Below are 23196 nucleotides of genomic sequence, written 5' to 3'. Positions count from 1 at the left end.
TCTGCTACTAGTAATTATCGCTGCCCCGGAGAAATCGTGACCCATCAGGAATGTGCCGAAGTGAATCAAAATTGCGAAATTATGTCATGTCTCGATCCTGTGAGGCAGGATGTGCTATCCGAGCGAGCCCATCGTAGAAGTGTTGAGATGCATTCCGCTTGCCTGGTTATTGCTACTAGATTCCTTCTTCCTCCTCCAACCACACAGGATATTTTTGTAGCCGGCACGGAAACGCTTGTTCATGACTCCGTAGATGATTGGGTTACAGCAGCTGTTGAGGTACCCTAGGAGCAGCGAACCCATGTCAACGGGGCGTGGCACCGCGTCGTCTTCCTCGGAGAAAACACTCCAGAACATGGTGATGCAGAAAGGAAGCCAACAGATAATAAACACGAAGATGACAACGAGAAAGGACTTGGTTAGTTTAAGTTCCTCTTCTTTCCGCCGCCTCTCTGATTCTGAGCGATTCTTCTTGCGCGTTTTATGTCTTGTGAGTGCCGATCGCTCATTTGGAGATACACACCTACCTTTCCCGCGATCTTTCCGCGTATCATTACTATTTCTGTCTCCATCGTCCGAAGCGATTGTCGCTTTGGATCCTTTGCGCGGGACAATCCACTTAATTTCCCGCGTTGGACCACTCCCTGAATTTAACTGCTTCTCTGGAGTACTTTCCGCACTTTCACACACGGCATCCTGCACGCTTTTGGGCTCCGACGTGTCAGGTGCGTCGAATTGACCACTCCCAGAAAGATCGTTGTGCGCCATGGCGATGGTCTGCGCGCGGAGAAGCTCATTGAGCTGGGAGCGAAGTTTTTCACGCGCGTTGCTCTCTGGCATCTGATTCGACTCCTGCGAAGACTTCCGAGGTGGGGTCCCGTTGGCCGCGAAGGACGGTGCCGGGCTTTCTAGCGGCTTCGGTCGCTTTTGCATGCAAGCTGGGTTACTGGCGACGCGCTTCCGACTCTGACGAACAACGCGGAGAATGTTGACGTAGCAAAACGTCATCACTGAGCACGGACCGCCGAAACAGACCCCTACCATGAAGAAGGTGTAGTAAATGTTAGTTCTCCAGCTACAGAAACAGAAGGACTGGTTTGGAAGGAAACCATATTCACCCCAGCCTCTTGTGAGAGGGGGAAGTCCCAGAAGAGCCGCAAGACACCAAACACCTGAAGGCAGAGAAAGACAAGGAGAGAAGAAAAGGAGAATATTTTATATCTTTATCATCATCATGGCTTTACAATGTCAATACAGTCCCTAAGGGAGACGCACGATAACGAACAAAATCTTGACACTTTTGCACGTAAGACACAGATTGAATCCTGGTCGCTATGACTTATTATATGACTTTGCTTAAAATGTTAATGTTAAATATATAATCTCTTTTGCATCTCTCCCCCCCCCCTTTCCCTCTTATTTCCCCCCCCCCCTCTCTCTCTCTCTCTCATTCTCTCTCTTTCTGTCCCTCTCTTTCTCTTGACAGCTTCCGGTACCACCCCGTTGTATATTGATAGTACATAAATATGTATTATTGCGATGATATCATTACGCTCTTATTTTACTTTAATATCGAATATGATGAACTCATGCCAACTACGGACTATATACTTAAACATGTGTTGCAGTGATGAGTTAAACGAATATCGTTAAATTTACTCAATCCACATGTATATGTGGGTAAACTCTGCACAATAGTGGCTGGGGTGAGGATTCAGGTTTATAACATTTTTGGTGAGATAATGAGAAACCTCTTATGAAATATAAAAGAGCACGTAATTTCAAGAAGGCTTCAACGTTTATTTGGTGAAAATTGGTCTTTAAATGGCTGAGATACCCAAAAAAAGCGATCCTAATAAAATTGACAGGTAGGATCTCTTTGGTTTACCTTGTTTTTGGATATCCCAGTCATTTCAAAACTGATTTTCATCAAATAAACTTTTGATTCCCCTTAGAATTGTATGCTCTTTAACATTTTCATAGAGTGGCTTCTAACAGGGAGGTGGGTCTTCCCACCTCCCTGCTTCTAATATCTCGCAAAGCGTTACAAGCTGAATCCTCAACTCAACCAATGCCGTCAGTCCCTTTAAGACCTTCCAATAAGAGATTGAAAGAGAAAACAACAGGCATTGAGTTCCGTGTGTTCCTGTTGGTCAGGTAAATCGGTCATTTTGACGGCCGGGTCAAAATCGTAGGAAGCGATTTACGACTACTATCGACCTGTGTTGTGATGTAGGAAGCGATTTACGACTACCATCGACCTGTGTAAAGTTGTGATGTTGCAAAATTTCAATGTTACACTTCTTGACAGAACTACATGTACATTAATGGGCGTACGTATATCATGAGCTATGTGCACTGCACAAGCTGTTATTTTCGTGTACAGATATTTTCGAGAATGAGGAAATGGATCGAGGCCATTTTCGCGAGATGTTATTTTTGTGTTTCCGACACCTCGGCTATCATAAGTATATTATTGCCCAGGTCAGTTTGAGATATTCTAGCGTGTGGTTAAAATTCGCCGTCCAATGGCGATTCGCAATATTCGCGAAAATGAAACCATTGCGAAAATCACAGCTTATACAGCATACCATGTCAAGCAGTGCGGTTATCGGGTTGAGCATTCTATCTCGCCAAGATGTAGACTTCGTCTCCCTATCTGTCCATCAAATCTATCCTTTCTGCTTGAGCGAGAGAATGTGCTATAAGTGACTGAGTTGCTGAACAATATACGACATACATTAGCAGCAACCCATCACAACAGCCAGCACTGCGAGCCATCAACCCGCCTGGTGATTTAATCAAGATCATATTATTATGCAAATTCGTGTGCAAATCTCATGTCATTTAGGCGTTACTGTAGTTCAGACAACTACAATACTTTCCATCAAAAAGGCATGATGAGAAGAATTACATGGATACACACTTCATATCGTGCTATCTCAAAGCTGAAATCCGGTGGATTTATGCGCAAGTCATTAATGAGAGGCATGTGAGACATTAAAAGGACTGTGCAGTACTGGTCGAGGTGAGGATTCAGGTTTATAACATTTTTTTTTTTTTGGTGAGATAATGAGAAAACTCCTATGAAATATGAAAGAGCATGTAATTTCAAGAAGGCTTCAACGTTTATTTGGTGAAAGTTGGTCTTGAAATGGCTGAGATTTCAAAAATAAAGCGATCCTAATAAAATTGACATGGCACGACTTTTATTGGGATCTCTTTGTTTTACCTTGTTTTTAGATATCTCAGTCATTTGAAAATTTGCATCAAATAAACTTTTGATTCCCCTTAGAATTGTATGTTCTTTTACATTTCATAGAGTGATTTCTAAACATCTGGCAAAACGTTATACACGCTGAATCCTCACCTCAACCAGTATTTCACAGTCTCTTTAGCTTGATCACCTCGCGTTGTCATTTTTGATAAATGAAATTATGACCAATTACATCGTTTCCCGAAACTAATATATGAAACTCTGGAATGTCTCTTTTTTCTTATTGGACGCAAGATTAAGATGAAATACCTGCCACTGCGCTAGTATATATTATCATAATAATTCTATTCATTGGGGCAAACTTAAAGGGTGTGTACAGTTCTGGTCGAGGTGAGGATTTAGCTTTTAACGTTTTGCGAGATATTCAGAAACCACTCTATGAGATGTCAAAGAGCATGCAGTTCTAAGGGGTATCAAAAGTTATTCGATGAAAATCGGTTTTGAAATGGCTGAGATATCCAAAAACAAGGTGAAACAAAGAGATCCTAATAAAGTTGTGGCATGTCGCCTTTTATTATTAGCACTTTTGGGATATCTCAGCCATTTGAAAACCAATTTTCATCAAATAAACGTTGAATCCTTCTTAAAATTACATGCTCTTTCATATTTCATAAGAGGCTTTTCATTATCTCACTTAGGAATATTCAAATATGAATCCCCACCTCAACCAGTACTGTACAGTCCCTTTAAAGTGTGAGTGTCTTTTATTGCTAATTTTAAACTAGAAAGTGAGAGTTCGAAAGTGTAAATCCTTTCTTTCACTAAGTAGATGGATTGAATAGAAAAATAGATCTATCATATAAATAATTGTTTCACGTTGGTGAAAACCACAACTTCGCTTTGGTTAATTTTACGTCTATGGTTATTTATTTTGCTTCCCTCATTTGTACTACCAAAGAAATAGAATGAGAGAGAGAGAGAGAGAGAGAGAGAGAGAGATAGGGAGAGAGGGAGGGAGGGATGGGGGGGGGGGGAGAGGTTGAAAGGAAGTATTCAGATTAATCACACTTGAACATGGGTCCGGATGCTGTCTTCACGTTATCAGCTTGGTCAGCATTACAGTAAGAGGTTTGGTCTCCGTTCTATAGGATGACTATATACCTGAGATGCCCAGTCGGAAGTATCAGTTTTAGAGAGGGAGGGAAGCGATGAAGAGAGAATCGAGGGAAATCGATCTCGCTGTTATGTGAAGAGAGTAAACAGGTATATCATGAAAGGGGAACGGCGAAACTGTATACAATATGGATGGCATTAGACTGAGTGTGTATCCTCTTCACGCTATAATGTGCGTGGGCATGCCTTTTTCATTTTAAGCTTTAGCAGTAACATCCCATAATCTGCCGTATTTCCCTTTCATTTCACGCTTATTGTGAGTCTGAGAAAATCCACTGGAAGTGTACTTCATTAAATGGATGAATATACAACAGCGGTATAATTGTCTATATATAATATTTGAATATGTATTCACATAATAAAGTACGTGTTTATGATATGCATATATATTTGCATACATATTGAGCAGTTTATCGACGCAGTTTTAATAAGATCGACACAGCCAATAGGAAATAAAGATTTATGACACTCTGTGATAAATCTGGGAGAGACCAAAGCTAATGGAAGTTCGAAGCTTGTTGATCCCAGCAGATCATTGATTGAGTCGAACAACATGCAGATAGTTCTACAACTGACACACACAAAAATGAAATGAAAAAGACACATAAGCAGAGAGAGACAGAAATGATATACCTATATTGCCAGTATCGGTGTTGATCTGACATGGAACCCGACATAAATGCAAGCATTAACATCAGACGGGCATATAGTGGAGGATATTGACACTTCCACTTTGCGCGAATCATATGAAGTTATGGTTGATGTTCCCTTAATACCAGCAGCTTATACGAACATGACAGTGCCCCGTAATAAATCGCGCAAGTTTGGCCGATTATTGCTTATTTTACCCCGTTGTAAGTTCAACGTATTGCAGAGTGCACTTTAGTGTAATAACCCAGTTAGTCACGTTAGTCACGTCATTCATATCTGCTTACACCGTTACAGTTGCAAAATATATCGTACCCCATAAAATATGGCTAGAAACAATGCTTGCTTTGCTTTCATTTGTTCATTTGTCTTCTCATGCCTCTCAGCAAAATGATACAACAGATGTCACATTTCCTATACAGAGTTGTGGCACGCAAGAATCGTATAAATATTTATGTCGAAGAAGCTGGTAGAAAATGAGTGGGGGCGATTTAACTATCGCACAAAGAATTATGATACTAATAAAAGTTCATTTTCAAACATCCGATGCTGTCAGAGAACTACACATGTTTTGAAACTGACAGACTGGTTCGCGTCCTCTGTAAAATGACACATCACGCTCATTATTTTCATTGATTTTCACCGGAAGGATGTTAGAAGCCCATCGTCTCCCCCCTAAGCGGCCCGGTATCGGGGAGGATATCCGCCCGACTGACCCACTGTGAGAACCGGCATGACACGGGCAAATGACAAGCATGATAGCAGAGTATTACAAGGGTCCTTTATAAACAAGAATTAATTACCACAGACTGCATGTGCGAGTTGACACTATCAAGAATATGCACGATGTTAAACAAAACAGTATTTTTTTCATTGCATATTGATATCTGATGTGCAAGAGAGGAGAAATCCTTGGATTTTTTAGGTTTAACATAAATATATTTTGCGAAATATTAATATTTGTCCGTATCGCAAGTGCATATTAAGTCATGGGGCTATTCAACTCTTCAATTTGGGTTTACCTCTGTTTTCTTTTAATTAGCATCATGACTTTTTTTTCAGTAAAGAATTCATCAACTCACTACCCTGCTTTAAAAGTTAGCTCAATATAATCGTCTGCATACTATTTTAAACCTATTTGATGTGAAGGACAAAATATTCTTCGTCTTTAATACAAATGAATAATATCGGAATATTTAAGTGAATCGTAGGAAGACTATTTGCAAGGCCATATCACGGAGTCTCATTTATTTTTATGCGATTGTTATCGATACGGATTGTTTGTGCATATTATTGTGAAACTTTGGAATTCTTTGCGATTCTTTAATCTCTTTCAATGGTCTGATCATTTCCTCTTTCAAATACATACGGTAATTTCAACTTGAACTTTGCGTGGAATTTTATACTCTGAGCAACTGGTTTGAAGTCTTCAATATAACAGCCTACCACATCTACCCGTTGATTCAACATGTTTTTATCAGCTATAGATAAGAGAAGGAAGCCGACTGAACAATACACATAGAAGTAGAACCTCGAATGGCTGTAAACAGGCCATGGATTCAGTCCCCTGCCTATCCGTAGTGAGACTGGATTTAAAGGAGACCTCCGGATGATTTTCAGACTTTTACATTTGAACAACTATAGATTAGTTATACCGATTTCATAATTTATAGTGATTGGGTTGAGGAATAAGAATGTTTTCGAAATTTACAACGAATCGCAATAAACAAGGATGATGACATGACAGCATCACCAAAAGAATGCACGAGTTGGGGCTCAAGGAAGCAAAACAGAAGAAGATGACATGCATACATTCTATATACACAGGTGACCTTGTTAAGCAAGTGGTATTGTAATGGAAGTACACTTCTACATTTCTGTATTATGTGAGGCTCCTTATATGTCACCAACACTGTTCAGTATAATTTAAGATTTTTTCAGAGTATTGTTTCTCTGCTCAAGGACCACGATAAATTCCACAAATCTATACATGGAGCTGTCGATTTACGCACTACATGATGTGAAATTATGAAAATCGTCTGGACAAGGTTAGTAAACAATGCAGTAGGAGGCGCGGTAAAGCGAATACATTGTGTGCCCGTGCATATCATATTTAATTGGATTTGATTCATTGAAACTCTTCTATATTATACATGATCAATATGATCTCCATAATCATCAGAACAGGTGAAGTTCTATCAAAGGGACATTCCAGAAGCAGAACAAGCAGATGCTTGTAGGAGTATAGGTTCCCCATAATGCTTCCCCAAACAGGGCTTCATGATTGTTTAAAGGGACATTTTCTGGTCATATCGAAACATGACCAGCATGTCTTTTGGCAAACAACGTTCAAGTCCTACTATCTGTCGTGTCACACCGATCCGTCTCTCATTTCATAAACAAGATCCAGTGAGAAATCGATGCGGGGATATACTATAATTTGGTTTGGCGGTTTGATTGCACGATCATTTCCTGCACTTCAGTGATCTTCCTCATGTTGGAGTACAGGGGCGGATCCAGGAATTCCGTGAAGAGGGGGCGGCTTTACAAAATTAAAGGGGGAGGGGGCACGCAGCCCCATTCTTTCTTGTTATTCCTTTTGTTTTAACAACAAATAAAAGAATAAAGGGGGGGGGGGAGGGCACGCCCGGTGCCCTCCCCCTGGATCCGCTTCTCGAGCTGCAGTCCATCTCTTTAACAGCCACGGGAACAGCCAGGCACCATGAAAATGGAACATGTGAACAAGGAAATAAAGTGGAGCTGGTGCTTTCTAGCTGCAACTTCAGGGATAGAGTATCATACGCCACTTGAATTGGGCTAAAATAATCTTTCGTTTGCACTTTCAATACTGAGAGTCGTTTTTTTTTTCCCAAGCATCCTCAAAATGTGAAACAAAATGAACAACCTTGGTTTATGTCATTCACGCATTCGATGTACTTTTAGACCCATGAAGGTGATTTAAACTCCTGTCAACTTCTGTACAGCTCTTAGTATAGTGTCATTCATGCGACATTCCGACTGTCGTGCACAAGATATACATTTAATCACACGAAGTTTAGTCTGACCTTCAAATGCAAAAGGGGAACAGCGAGTGATGTCCGACTACACATTGATATTAGTATAGTCACGCATAGAGCACATGAAAATCATAAATGCGTAGTGTATGTGTGTGTGTAATGTGTAGTGTGTAATGTGTGTAGTGTGTAGAGTGTAGTGAGAATCGTAGTGTGTTTAATGCATTCCGCGGTGCAGCCGTTAAAAGGTTGATAGACGAAGACTGAACATAACACTGACACTTCGGAGAGTGTTACATGTAGTTGACACCCTCTGGTTGTTTATTATTATCTGTTGAAAGATACTGATAAATGGAGAGCAAAAGTTACAATACATTGATTCATAACATTGAGGGAATTCAAGTATTGACGATTCCAGCTATATACCACGGAAAGCTGTGGTTTACACTGGTAATTATTGTTAGCGTTTACAACGGACTTTGGTATACCTTCTCTTCTTCCCAGGGTTGAAAACGTAAAATTGGATACGCATAGGTGAAACAGGCTTTTAAATGGTCACATTATCATAATCATTGATATTGCTTTGCTTGTACTTCCTCATAAATACCCACTTTTTAATCTTTCCTATATATCCTGTTCATTAATTAACAATCACAAAGCAAATAAAGAAGTTGAAATATTTTCTCCTATATCGGATATTAGTTCAATTCAATTCAAATCAATTCATTTCAGTTCAGTTCAATTCAATTCATTTCATTTCAATTTAATTCAATTCAATTCAATTTAATTCAATTCAATTCAATTCAATTCAATTCAATTCAATTCAATTTAATTTCATTCAATTCAATCCAATTCAATTCAACTCAATCCAATCCAATCCAATTCAATTTAATTCAATTTAATTCAATCCAATTCAATTTAATTCAGTTCAATTCAATTCAGTTCAATTCAATTCAGTTCAATTCAATCAATTCAATTCAATTCAATTCACTTATTTTCATTCATTTTTTTTCCAGCTAAACATAACACAGAATAAATCAGGAATTATAACTAAAGCATACATTCAACTGTGCAAGGGATGAATAATAGTTAACAAATAAAGATATACATGCATACCGTCAAAATACAAAGTTATGTTGAGGGGGGAAAATGAATTGTGAGGTCCACTAAAAAGCATGCTGGTTTACTGTAAACCACTCATAGGATTCTTATGAAAATACTTGTTTACAAAAACACGAGAAACTACTAGTTTATGTTTACAAAGACAGGACGGAGCAAGACAGGAGAAGCACAACAACATGACATGACTTGACTGAAGGGTATACCATTGAACGGAATGGAAAGAAAGGAAAAAAAGAAAGAAAGAGAATCGCTAATAAGCCTATGAAAGAAATAGGAGCCAAATTTCCTTATAGGGTGTAAATGCTTCACGCTGAACTGGAAGCAATCCCACATACTCAAGAATCAACTGGTTTGGTATGATGCAAATAACTGGGATGACGTGCACACAACTTATTTGCTGTGCATGTGTTCAGAAACATTTCAATAAGTAATGTTGGACGAGAACGAATACTAAGATGAAAGTTCTAATGCAAGCTGATTATTTTTCCATGAGTTACCGACGCGACTCCCTTCTGCACGCACTGCTGCATGGGGATAGCCGCTCTTCCACCTGCTGCTTTTAACACCCCTCCCCCCCCCCCTTACCCCCTTCACTCAATCAAGCGAGGCCAGGGCTTGATGAAAATGATCGCCGGTTGATGAATAAATGATATCAAAGTATAATAACTGTCAGGCGAGGTCGCAACGCCACAGAAATTTTGCCTGCATGGGCAGATTCTTGGTGCTTTCATGTCATTTTTAAGACCTTAATTGATAGCTAGCACATCAGCATTCTCTGGAACTTCTAATTAATAATGAAAAAAGAAAGAAAGAAATGAGTTAGAAATGGAAGTCTTACAGGTAACGTACATACCAGCACTCATCGTGCTTTGCCGAAATGTATCGTCACGATGAATTGCGGAGACCTAATTTCTACACCAGCTCCCAGATTGAACCAGAGTCAGTCAGTCAGCAAACCAATTAATTAGTTCCGCGCAGTTTAAAACACCTCTGATGAATGACATTTCGCCGTGCTAGCTGGCCGCTGTTTTCTGCCCCAGTTAATTCGCTAAAATGATCCCGAACACACACCTCTACCTCGATTAGTAACACGACTGGGTTTGTTAATGTCGCCATGGATACCAAGGCTTTTTTCTTTTGTTTCCTCTGTCATTTACCATTGGCTGTAGGATAGAAACTCATCCTTTAAGTACCCAAACATAAAAGAACTAGGACCAGAGAAAACAAATGCCTCCTTCCCCCCCCCCCCCCCTCGGCTGACTTAGGATAAAACCCATTCCTTTATTGTAGTTTTGAGTAGCTTCTCAAGGTCATTGTTTTGCACTCTCTACTAGTGTCCACCGAAATACCATTTTTGCCAAGTCACAGAGTATATCACGAAATGAGATGCGGGAATGCGAGATGCGGTCACCATAGAAACGACATGTAAAGGACTTTTATACACTGCAAAGCATCGGGTGTTCAATGCGAAACACCGAGCTGATGTTAGATTTCCGGTACTCATTATTTCTTTTGTGGTGTTACATTAACACTAATCGGTGTCGCTTCAAGATAGAAAACTTAAAAAAAAAAAAGATCATTAGTTCCTGTTCTTCTTGTTGATTTTGAACTTCAACAAGACGAATAAGAGTTTTCCGATAAAGTACCTAAATTTTGATTACATTTACACCACAGTAACACAAGAGGTGGTGGTCTCCTATTCACACTCTGCAGGTGTTATGCAATTGAAATGAACACCAACAATGCCAAGTCCACGCCATGTAGTGTAATTGTTGAATTGACACCAGTGCATTGTCAAAAATATCACCAGCTACGGTGCCAAATTAACGCCACGAAGTGCCAGATGAACACTTTTCAACACCATCACAATATAGGGCCTACACCTGTCGGTGTTTTCCTGTATTGACACTCTATATGCTCGTTTGTGTTAGTTAGATTTACACCCGATCTTTGTGCAATGTAACCTGCTTCTTATGAAATTTCGGATGTAATCAGAATCTGAAGCAAATTGTATATTTCTTAATAGTAGAAGCAACAAGGCTAATCAATACATAACATTATTTTGGTGGTAGAGGACTGTTACGCCTTCTACCATCCAACGTTCTATCCCTCACAAGGGTTAACCCTAACTAGGCCGGGCTATTTAGGTAGATCATAGAGCCGGGGGGGGGGGGGCTCCCAGGCCCCCCCTCCAGATCTCGGCCGTCGACCGCGCGATCGCGACGAAAATTGGCACACACATTGCCTATGGTGTAATCTAAAGTACTACGAAGTTAGATTTTTAAAAAATTGTCATTTATGCTAAATTATGCTAATTTATGCATAATGATGCATGAAATCGGACAATTTGGTATAAATCACTAAATAAAGCTCGAAATGGGCACATTTTTTGTGTAAATATTCTTTTTAGTGTCCTAAGCAAATATAAGAGAAAAAATTGAGCTATCCAAAAAAATTTCTTAAGTATTTTATTGTTTTTTGAATTTCTTATGTATTTCTTTGTTTTTTCGACTTTATGTTTTTCATTGTTTTTTCGGTGAAACTTGTCCGCGACATTGTTCCGAACAAGAAAATATGTTATTAATTGATTGTAATCAATAAAACCCCAAAATAATCATGCTTTTCTGAAACTTGACTGTAAGCACAGTTTCCATTGAAATTGTACACGAATTCACGTTTTTGAGCAATTTTTGGTCTGACATGCATGTACATATTTATGCGAAACTTCGGAACCGCGCGCCCGGACATCGCAAATTTGGTGTCAAAAGATGCGGGAGACTCGACAGGAAAAAGTCATGAAACGTCGCGGCGATAGCTTGTCACGTTAGCGATACATCGCGCGGAATGTCGAGGGGGGGGGGGGCCTCGGAGGCCCCCCCCCCCGGCCTAGTTAGGGTTAAGTCTTATTTCTTATACTCTTGTAATACACTTTTGTTTTTGTATCTACTGTATTGTTCCCTGAAAAGGTCGAGTAGATAAAAATAATAATAATAATAATAATAATAATAATAATAATGATAATAATGATAATAATAATAATAATAATAATAATAACAATAATAATAATAATAATAATAATAATAATAATAATAATAATAATAATAATAATAATAATAATAATAATAATAATAATAATAATATAGTAATGATAATAATAATCATAATAAAATAATCATTTATATCCGTGAGTTACGAACATAACCTAAATGAGTCTTAATACAGTGTATCACTTCGAGCTGAAGATCTCCTCTTTAAGAATCTGACTTCAGCTCGGAAAAAAAGCCAATCCATTTGGGGACATATTGCGGGTTTTGAGCTGTATGGGTTACAAAAATGTTGACTCAGCGTGCCGTGTTATTCACCCTTACACAAGAATTATATGAACATTGTCTTATGCCACAAACATATTTGTCAATCAAGGACGAACTACCAAAGCAGGCATCAACGAAGGTTTAAAAACTTGAATAAACTGTCGTGAAGGATTTAGGTCGGTAACATAGGTTCCCACTATTGTCCATCTATTTATCTGTCTGTCTGTCTGTTTGTCTGTGAGTCTTCCTCTGATTTATTTACTTTTTCTGATAATTTCATTCTGTTCATTCTGTTCATTCTGTTATGTAGGAGTTTCCAAGACCCGTCGGAATCATAGCACGGCAAAGAGCGTACAGTCGGTCGTGGGTGGGTTAAAATAATAATATACCTCTCTACGGGTGCACGAGAAATTTTTGAACGAATAGGTTTTCATGACAATGTTAACACCCACGTTTTTAAATTTCTATGGATAGACGTTCTCAGAGAATGAAAGGACTTACGTTTGACAGATGTCCAATCTATTCAAGCAACAGGAAAACCACTGGGTTAAACATACGGCCAAACCCAGGGTATTTAAGCGTTCCTTCAAGGACATCAGTCAACAATAAAGGAAACTGATAGACATGATAATCAAACATGCGCTCAAAAAACCCATGTTTTCCCTCCCCGTCCCTTCATTTCCGTTAACCCATTCCTTTTATCCGTGGAGCTTTCACGACGAATACGAAAAGTAGGTTAACTTATTTTGCCAATTTACAAGCGATCCGAGAGAGGTAAAATTGAATGAGCGTGCGTTTAAGTAAAATCCGTGACAGGTCAGAGGCCGCCACGGGAGTGCACCGGACCGGTCCGTTCATGATGACAGAGAGGCCGCCACGCCAGAGCGCCGGCCCGTTCTACCGGCAGTAGACTACCTCGCCCACTGACCAACTCAACACCCCACTCAGACAACCACACCGGCCAGACATACATTGTTTGAAAAGAGTCCGGATGCGGGTGGGACTTCCATAGGGCTTATGATTCACTAAAAGTCTCGTCTGAATTTCTACTTTATATTGTCGAACAAACAATTACGTCATCACTTGTCTACCACTTATACCGACTTTGTTGCAGCAACGACAACCTGCCCTGATTGGAAACCTGCAGCAAACAGCTGACGAGAAATATGAGTATCTGATGTCGAGGAGGGTTAAGTTTTGTCTCAATTTCATCCATCAGAAGATGAAATCTCCTGGAATCGATCTTATCAAACAAACAGACACACACACACATACATACGCACACACACACACACACACAGATACATACACACAAACATCATTTTTCCTATAGCTTGAGACTAATGTAAAAAAGCACACCAATTAATACCCATTCATTATCTATTTCTTTGCATGCATGACAAATCTAACAACAACAACAACATCAACAACAACAATAACAACAACAACAACAACAACAACAAAATGGATATAAAAAAGCCGACGTAATAATGATATTATGAGCAAGGATTTTTCACTGGAAAAAATATGGAAAAGGATTTATATGGATTGGGGAAAATGGTTGATGAGAGTGACTTATCTACAGTTGTATATACATGGTATAAACGTTTAGGAGGGGTTAGAGCAGTTGAATCTGGTTGGTAGTAATACTATGATAAAGAGAGAGAGAGAAAAAAAGGATGTCCTATTTGTTTCTATACCATAGGCTCTTTGGTGTAAGAATTACTGCTGCCACAGAAGACCCTGACATAACCATTATACCCCCAAACAGATACCCATATTTCCGGTTATATTTCGTGACTCGGAAGGTACGTCATACCCAAGGTTTGTTATTCCGAAGATGCCTAAGATTATAAGATGTCTAATTCCGAAAATGAAATACGGTTCATTATTCCCAACATGTAATAATACGAAAATGAAATGAGGGTCGTAATTCCAATGATTCGTTAATCCTAAAAAGAAAAAAAAAAGCCTCGTTTTTCTAAAGATTACTTAATCTGAAATAGAAATGTAGTTCGTATTTCCGAAATTTCGTTATTTTTTATTTACTTATTAACTACTTATTATTTTCCCCTTTTTATTTCCAGATTAACAAACATCTTGGTATAGAGAATCCATGTGTTATTGGAATATCGAACCTTCGGAATAACGAACATCACCCCATATTTCCACCTGGGTGAGGTGTTACATAACATCATCGTCTATCTCCTCTACGGTGCATGTGCCAGGCAGCAGTAGAACCAGAACCCACCATTTAAAAGTCCATGATCTTCTCCAAAATACCATACTATTATGCTCACCACAACAGATTCTCTTTAATTAGACTTTGGCTTGTCAGCAATAGATAATAGCTATGCGATGAAACGAAGAAGGGAATGAGAACCATCATCACGCATTAGAAAAGTCCTATAGTGCCATTAGGATATTGGTGACCGGTGGAGCAGCTGGACCCTTTCCGCCCCCTAAGTCAGTAATGGAGGGGACCTTGTGAATATCTGTGTCAGAGGCGACATCAAGGTTACAGTGATCACTGGCGATTCTCAACCAGGGCAATTTCAAAATCCGTCGCTCAAATCGTAATGGAAAGAAATGAATTGAATTGAATTGTATTAAAAGGTATTTATTGGATAACGTTCATTGCACCCCGCAGGCTAAATTGAGGATATTTTACATAAATCATCATGAATACATTTAAATACATGTAAACATGCTTCAAAAAATAAATATCATCTATTGCACAATAAAGTTAACCTTTACCATTAACAAAACAAAACAAAAAACCAAATATCACAATAACAAATATTACAATTACAAAAAAAAAAAAGGGATGATCCCTCCTCATGCTTTTGGATAACTGTCATCAGCTGTTATATACACTGAAGGTCCAGCATGGGTCTCAAATATATATACACCAGTACATTGATTCTCCCCCACCCCTCCTCCTCTGCCAGACGCATATTATGCTTGTTCCAGATTCTTCCAGACATACATGTACCCCCATAAAGGGTTACGATTTTAACCCCATACCAGAGACTTTTGGAAGTATAGGGAAGTATGCAAAATTACCCCATTATCACAAATTTTTGGAAGGTTCACCTGGCTTGCTTTTGCAGTGAAAACATATAATACGCAATAAGCTCATTCAGGAGAATCTTGACAAACACCAAAAAAAAAAAAAAAAAAAAAAAAAAAAAAAGAGGAAATCGCCGAGTTAAATAATTAGCTAAGCTGCTCTTATTTTGTAAATTCCTTCTTACATCAGTAGTCTAAAGCACTGACAACAACTATATACAGCAGAATTAATTAATGCATTTATAAGTGTCAATTTAACTATACAACCACATTAATCACCAATTATTTCCTTTGTATATGTGAAAATCAAACCAGGCCTTTCGTGAATCCCCCTCCCAAGCTGCAAAATTGCACATTTTTAGCCTTACTTCCGTGAGTATATCCTGAGGACCATATTTTAGTCGTTTGGCCCTGAGGAAGGGCTGTCATCTAATCAAGCATCCTTATGGTTTATTCTGGGTTCAATGGCACTTCCTCCTGCGACAATTGCTGCCATGAAATATTTGCACGCTAAGCTACAAATAAATTCGGGTGCACGTCACGAGACCGACACCCACGAGTCATACAGACCACAAGACCACTCACAAGTCATACAGCCCACGAGTCATACAGCTAACAAGTCATACAGCCCATGAGTTCGACACTAAGCCAACAAGGCCCACGAGACCGACACATTACGCGCCGTGTTGTATCTGTCGAACTCGTGGGCTGTTTTTACCTATAGTGTCGAACTCATGGGCTTTATTTGCCTAGTGTCGAATTCATGGGCTGTATGACTCGTGAGCTGTATGACTCATGAACCTGTTTTCAGTGTCGAACTCGTGGGCTGTATGACTAGTGGGTGTCGGCCTATTGGGATGACCCCATAAATTCTACCAAGAAACATATAACCTTAACTCTCAACTTAATCCTCACATCAAACTAAACCTACAACCCTATCACAACCCTAACCCTATATATATAAAACCCTAAGTTCTTGGAGAAAATAAGACCGGAGCAATTGTCGCAGGAGCAAAACAATGTCATGTCACCTCTATTCTGACGGCCCCCTGCAAGGTGAAACATAATAATGTACGAGATAATTCAGTAATTTACTGTATTTCGTATGTTAATGTTTTATCTAATTCGTTTGTTTAAACTTGAATTTTCTCAGAAAATGAAGTTTCCCCAAGATTTCCGTTTTATTGATGTATTCCGTTGGTACATTCTGTTCTTGAAAAAAAAAATGTAACAGAAATGAATTTGTATAAAAAGTCACAGACTGCAACAGCAGCAAAAAAAAAAAAATAACAACAACAAAAACAACAACAACAACAACGACAACAAACAAACAAACAAAAAACTCTGTCGTTATTTCTATTTTCGTTGTGGAATTCTTATCTGCTCCATCTATATATAACTTAGAGTTTTTAGTGAGGAAAATAAGGATTTTTGACGCCTCATAACCAGAAATAAGTATAAACGCTGAAAAGGAAAATGACCAAGTAGATTCAAAGGACAATAAAAGTATCTCGAAAAGCAAAGAAACTTCAGGACCATTGAAGGTGCTTTTCATTTTCTCTCGGATTTTGTGACACTATGGACAAGCAGGTGGAAGGCAAGGGCGGGTAATAAAGTCCTAAAGTCGTGCTAATTAAACTTTGCGACGTAACAAAATTGTGGCTCATACGGTAAATCTGGTAACATAAGAGCATAAAATGGCCCAGCAGCATCATGTCTTATATATAGTAAACATGAGAAAACTCACGGCAATGCACGCAATAATGGTCCTTATAGACGGCATTAGCGCGCGAAATCAGACCCAATGAAGGTTGCTTGAGTGCTCTTAATTTTCTTGCTAGATAAACTGAAAGAAAACTGACCAGGAGAGCTAATGGATTCGTAAGGTCTTTGCTGAAAAAAGAGGCTTGTACGCATGATTTTGAAGAGGAACAAATTATATGAAAACCAATTGCCAACTCAGCAGGGGCAAAACTTATTTAGTTGGAGTTTAAAAACACTTCAGCAAGGAGCGACTGTGACATGTCTGAATAAAGCTCTGCTTTCATGCATATAGGCAAAATGTGGTCTGCAAAAATCTCGATTAATGGATTCTATACACGAAGTCGTTAATGGTTGTGTTTCAAATAAAGGATAATGTCCTCAAAAAGTGAACGGGCATATATAAAGTTTTTTTTTTTTGTGTGTGTGTGTTCTTTTTCCATAATTCGTTTCTGTCAGTCAAAATGCTAGGATGTAGACTTTATAATAATCACCGACCAAAGCATACACGCTGATGGCAAATGTTTAAAAAAATTAATTAATTAATTAATTCAATAGGAATGGAATAGAATAGTTTCCCCACTGCATTCTAAAGGCAAATATTCTACAATCCGAATAGCAGTTGCCCGTTGATCAGCTGGCCTTTTATCCTTTGTCCTGGGCAGTGTAACACACTTAAAGGACAAGAACTATAACCAGCAAAAACGCACTGAATATCATGACCAAGTTCATCTATTATTAGATTACTAGCAGTTCGTAGAATATAAAATATTATATGAAATAATATTTGATCCTCGTATCCATTTTGTTGCACTCTCTACCAGCGTGAGTCGACCATGTATTGTTATTATCAAATTGCATTACTATTATAATATTGTCATTACACAACGTTATTGGGTTAAATACTGTTCACGGATCTTATCAAACAGATGCCACTGGATTGAACAAGAAAGCTCACAAATTGACTTGTCCGTCCTTCGTGGATTAATCTAGGTTCCATGGCAACATTAAACAATTAATCCTCAGCTTTCAAAATATACAATTGCATACCTGTCCTATATACTCAGCAGCATTTTTCTCATCTTGTTGTTTTAGTAGCCATGACCCCAACTTAAGTAAGCTTTAACTTGATCTTATCTGACGCCAACTTCCATTAAAAGGTCAAAATGATAATGTCTACTGGATTCCAAGTTGAAATGACTACATTGACCATTGTTTCAAGGGTAATTCAGCGTAATAGTGTTAGGAGAATGAAGTTACGACACACTCGTCATGTTCGTTGTTGTCTGAAGGGTATATTCGAACGCTAGAAAGAATGTTTTTTCGGGGGGTGGGGAGAGGGCTATTCATGAATATACTAATCTCAAATAGATCATTTCAAAGATTGAAAAATGACAACAATTATTGTACAATCTTTTGCGGGATTCGCCCTAGCTCTGCAACGATGCGTTATTATCGATCTGTATAATTGGTCTGATGTCAGAAGGTATAATTATAATAATAATAATCTATCATAAGCTTTGAACGTACGTGTATCACTGGAGAGCATAGACAGAGGAAAATTGCTCACGAAATTTCTACACTTGATATAATCCGTAAGCGCCATGAACATCCGTATTCAGGTTGTTATGGTGCTGGCGGGAATATACGGGGGACATCATTTGGCGCTTACGGAAACATTCCGTCATAAGGGTCTTAAACTATCCCGTATCCTCTCCACTGAAGTCATAGCAAGCCCGTGAATAAATTTCACTGAAGTGCTTTTTTCAAGTGTACAAGCAGAAGCAGAAAACTCAACATTTACTTTTTAGCTGACACTTTTAAAACCAAAGATGGGAGAGACATAACAGTTGAGAATCAGGATGGCGGTCTGTGTGAGCAGTGAGTGTGTTTATAATGGTGAGCTCATCATTATGTTTGCCTGTATGTTTGTGTGTTTGTCAGCCTGTCTTTGTCTGTAACCACTGTATTTGTGCGTCCTCGTTATCACTTGTCGCGCCAGGACATTGCCCCCCCCCCCCCCCCGAAAAAAAAGAAAAAAGAAGAAAGAAAAAAGTGATATCCCTGGTATTTTTTATGTCTGGGTCAGTAGTCAATCCCATGATATCCAATACTCAAGGTGACAATAAGTTGTATTCTTCCTTCACTTTGTTGCCCCCTTGCTGTTATTGTTTATACATCCCTCTTATGAAACGGGGATGACAACCACTACAAAAATAACGATGAAACTGTCAGAAGGCCTATTCTCGGTTGAGCAGGTGAAAGGCAACTATAATGAAACCTGGCTGAAACTAGTGTAAGGTCACGCGAACGTGGTTATCTCAAGGCGCTGTCCATTTGTTCAGATAATAAAGATATGTGCAGTATACAGTTGCGTGAGAAAACTCAGCGGGAATTCGTACGAAAAGGCGCCATTCCCCGAGATCGATTGTGAGAGTGAATATACAGAAAGATATACAGGAAAATCCGATGTAAACGACTTGGTAACTCGATCACGATAATGCATTTTCTTATACCACTGATGTGGCTTTGGTGTTTTACTCCACTAAGAGATGGTTGATTTACTTTCTCTTTAATATATCTCCAGTCTCATTATATGCTCCACCATTATTTTGACTCATTTTCACTTTTCTTTATATTCTCTCATTTCCTTCTTTTTCATTTAATTATTGTCATCCAAGAATTTGGTATACCATTTTTCTTTCCTTTTAAGTTGATTTATTGTAACATTAAGGAATACGCTTTCACGGCTAGTCTATTGCTGTTGTCTTCGTTGTTTTTTTTTTATTTCTAATTTCGTTGATCTTATTTGTGTGTTTGTATTTAGGTTTTGTTTGTAACAACAAAGTCTCCGTGGTCATTGGTGGTCATAGAAAACGTATACATTGTATACGCTGTCAAGAACACGGCCTAGTAGTATAGTATAGTAATGATAGAGACCTAACTTTAAGCATGTTAGGTTTCTGACATTTCTTGATGAGATAATGAAAAACCTCTGCTGAAATATGAAAGAGCATGTAATTTCAAGAGGGATTCAACATTTATTTGGTGAAAATTGGCCTTGAAATTACTAAGATATCCAAAAAAGCGATCCTAATAAAATTGACAGGCCACGACGTTTATTAGTATCTCTTTGTTTTTCCTTATTTTTAGATATCTCAGTAATTTCAAAACCGATTTTCATCAAATAAACTTTTGATCCCCGTAGAATTGTATGCTCTTCAACATTTCATTGAGTGGTTTCTAAATATCTCCCAAAAACGTTACAAGATGAATCCTCACCTCAACCATGCAGTACTGTACAGTCCCTTTAACATTATTGTCTGCCCTTCAATGCATTTTACCACCTCCCTGATTTTACACAGACCGGCTGGATTTCCCTCAAACCATTATTCGCTCAGTGCTCGAAAACACGATGGAACCTTTTTACACTTCTCTGCCTTAATCAATTTAAGTCTTGTGTCTTGAGACTACACGCCAGTGATTTTAATGTGCCTTTCTGACGGGTCTGTCACTAATGTGCAACAAAAATAGAAAATGCTTTCTTTCTTTTTGACAACTTCTTTACAACAATTGAACAAGGGAAGTTGACATTGGAACTTGCACTGATCAGCAACTGTCGGTTACCATGGTTACATGACATTTGCTCCCGCGACAATTGCTCTCATGAAATATCTGCCCGCTAAGCCAAACATAAAACCTACCCACAGACATTACCCTAACCTGTATCCTAATCCTCACATCAAACGAAACTTAAAACTCTGTTACAGCCCTAACTCTAACCCTAAGTCCTGGCTTGGAGAAAATAAAACTGGAGTAATCGTCGCAGTAGCAAATAATGTAGTGTCGACCAATATATTGTCAACCTCTTATGATGTACGAAAACCTAGACCAGTAACATAACACGTGCCCTCCTTTGAATATTTCTTCGACAGACTGACGACTCTCGAGTCATACCGACCACAAGTTCGACACTGAAAAAAAGTTCATGAGTCATACAGCCCACGAGCACGACACTAGGCAGATAAGGTCCTTGAGTTTGACGCCAGGCAAACAAGGCCCACGAATCCGACACTAGACAAAAAAAAAAAAAGCCGAGTTTGACATTACATCAAGGGGTTGAATGTATCAGTCTCGTGGGCCTTTTTCGCTTTGAATTGCGTCGAACTCGTAGGCCTTGTTTGCCTATAGTGTCGGACTCATGGGCATTATTTGCCTAGAGTCGAGCTCATGGACAGTATGAGTCGTGGGCTCTATGACTCGTGGGTTATGACTCGTGGGTTGTATGATAGTCGTCGGCTGCATGACTCATGGTTGTCGAACTCTTGACGTGCATCCGTTAGAGGTCGATTAAAATGGACCATTTTATGCATGCTGTGTAACGGCATTCGCGTTACTTTAGTACGCACTGTCCCAGCTGGGGGTTTACTACCGAGGGATGAAATCAGCCTTAAAGGGGTTGCCATGCATGTTCATTTTTCGAATATTGTCAAATCATCAGATCCGTTGTGACGTCATTGAGAAGATCAAAACTTTTGTCGTGATTTACTCAATATTTGTCCCTTTTATCCTCCTAAAGAGAGCCCAAACCTCATTTGTGCGTGTAATTGTCATTCTGTGTGATGCCATATAGCCTCATCACTGAGACTTTCTATGGATGCAGGGCATTCTTAACGTCTTAACCGTGTTCCTTTAATCCCATGAAATGTCCCTCGGATGCCATTAGCGATCTATGTCTGGCTCTTGGCATTTTGCTCGTTTTTGTTGTTGTTGTTTTTTTTTTTATCTCAACGTGCATCGCAGTGTTCCTCCGACACCACCTCCAAAAGGGTTTTCTTGGTGACTCTAAAGAGTATACCTTGACCCACCGAATATCAGAAATAACGTTGCTTTGGTTTGTTAGCGAATATTCTTATATCAAAATGTCTACAATCACTGGTCTTATCTCATAAAGAAAATAAAATTGTCGTTCGATTGAACCATTTTTTCAAACATTCTGTTGCAAAAGAGAAAGAGAATTTTAGTCTCTCCGTATTGCTTCCCATGTTTGATTATTGCATTTATAACACATTTAGAATAATGCTGCGTATATTTCTGAGTTTGTGAGGATTTTAATGATTTTATCAGTTTCATCCAGTCTTTCTCCAACATGAGGAGTGCAATACAATTCGAAGGTGCTGATTTAGTACAATGGCAAATGATAATAATAACGCAATAATGATAATGCAACAATACTCTTCAAGGACGTAATGGAAGGGTTAAAGGTCATATTTACCTTTGGGATCAGTGATTTAAAAAATGTTCAAGATATCATTATTGTTATGTTTAGGTGTGTTGTATCACAAAACATCCTACCAAACTTTTTTTTTTTTTTCGCATTAAAACTAGCCTTTGATATAAGCATAAGGAGATATCAGTATTTTTTTTTTTCATTAAACCATACCTCTACATGTATATGGTTTAGTCTGGAAACATTTTTTTATTATAACTATTGTTCACATTTTATGTATTTAACAACACTTATCATCGATTATACGGTTTCAAATTTTTACAGTGGTTGTTTCTATCCCTAAATCAAATTTTAGAACTATTTTAAAGCAATAATGCTGAATTTTTGTTTCTTCTGCAAAAAGGTAAATTGTCCAGACGATTTTTATAATTTCACATCATGTAGTACGCCTACATGTACATAAATCGATAGTTCCATGTAAAGATTTGTGGAATTTATCGTGGTTCTTGTTGAATAGAGAAATCCATAATCTGAAAAAAAAAAACACCTCAAAACAAATCACATTGAACAAGGATGATGACATCGGAGGCTCACATTTATCATTTCAGAAATGTAGAAATGTAATTTCATTACAATAATATACCGCTT

General features: G+C 38.5%; 1 protein-coding gene across 1 annotated transcript in view; it reads right to left on the bottom strand.

Moving 5' to 3' along the window:
• Positions 1-114: 114 nt before the first annotated feature.
• Positions 115-23196, bottom strand: part of LOC140238712 (alpha-2B adrenergic receptor-like) — a 42827-nt gene continuing 19745 nt past the window's right edge. Inside the window, exon 2 of the mRNA XM_072318610.1 lies at positions 115-1172. Within this exon, the coding sequence (XP_072174711.1) occupies positions 115-1172 (1058 nt within the window). The remainder of the gene's footprint in view (positions 1173-23196) is intronic.

The sequence above is a fragment of the Diadema setosum genome, chromosome 15 (assembly GCF_964275005.1).
Source record: "Diadema setosum chromosome 15, eeDiaSeto1, whole genome shotgun sequence".
In the NCBI taxonomy this organism is placed as follows: Eukaryota; Metazoa; Echinodermata; class Echinoidea; order Diadematoida; family Diadematidae; genus Diadema; species Diadema setosum.
Note: the sequence above shows the minus strand (reverse complement) of the source record. Positions and strands in the feature narration are given on the sequence as shown.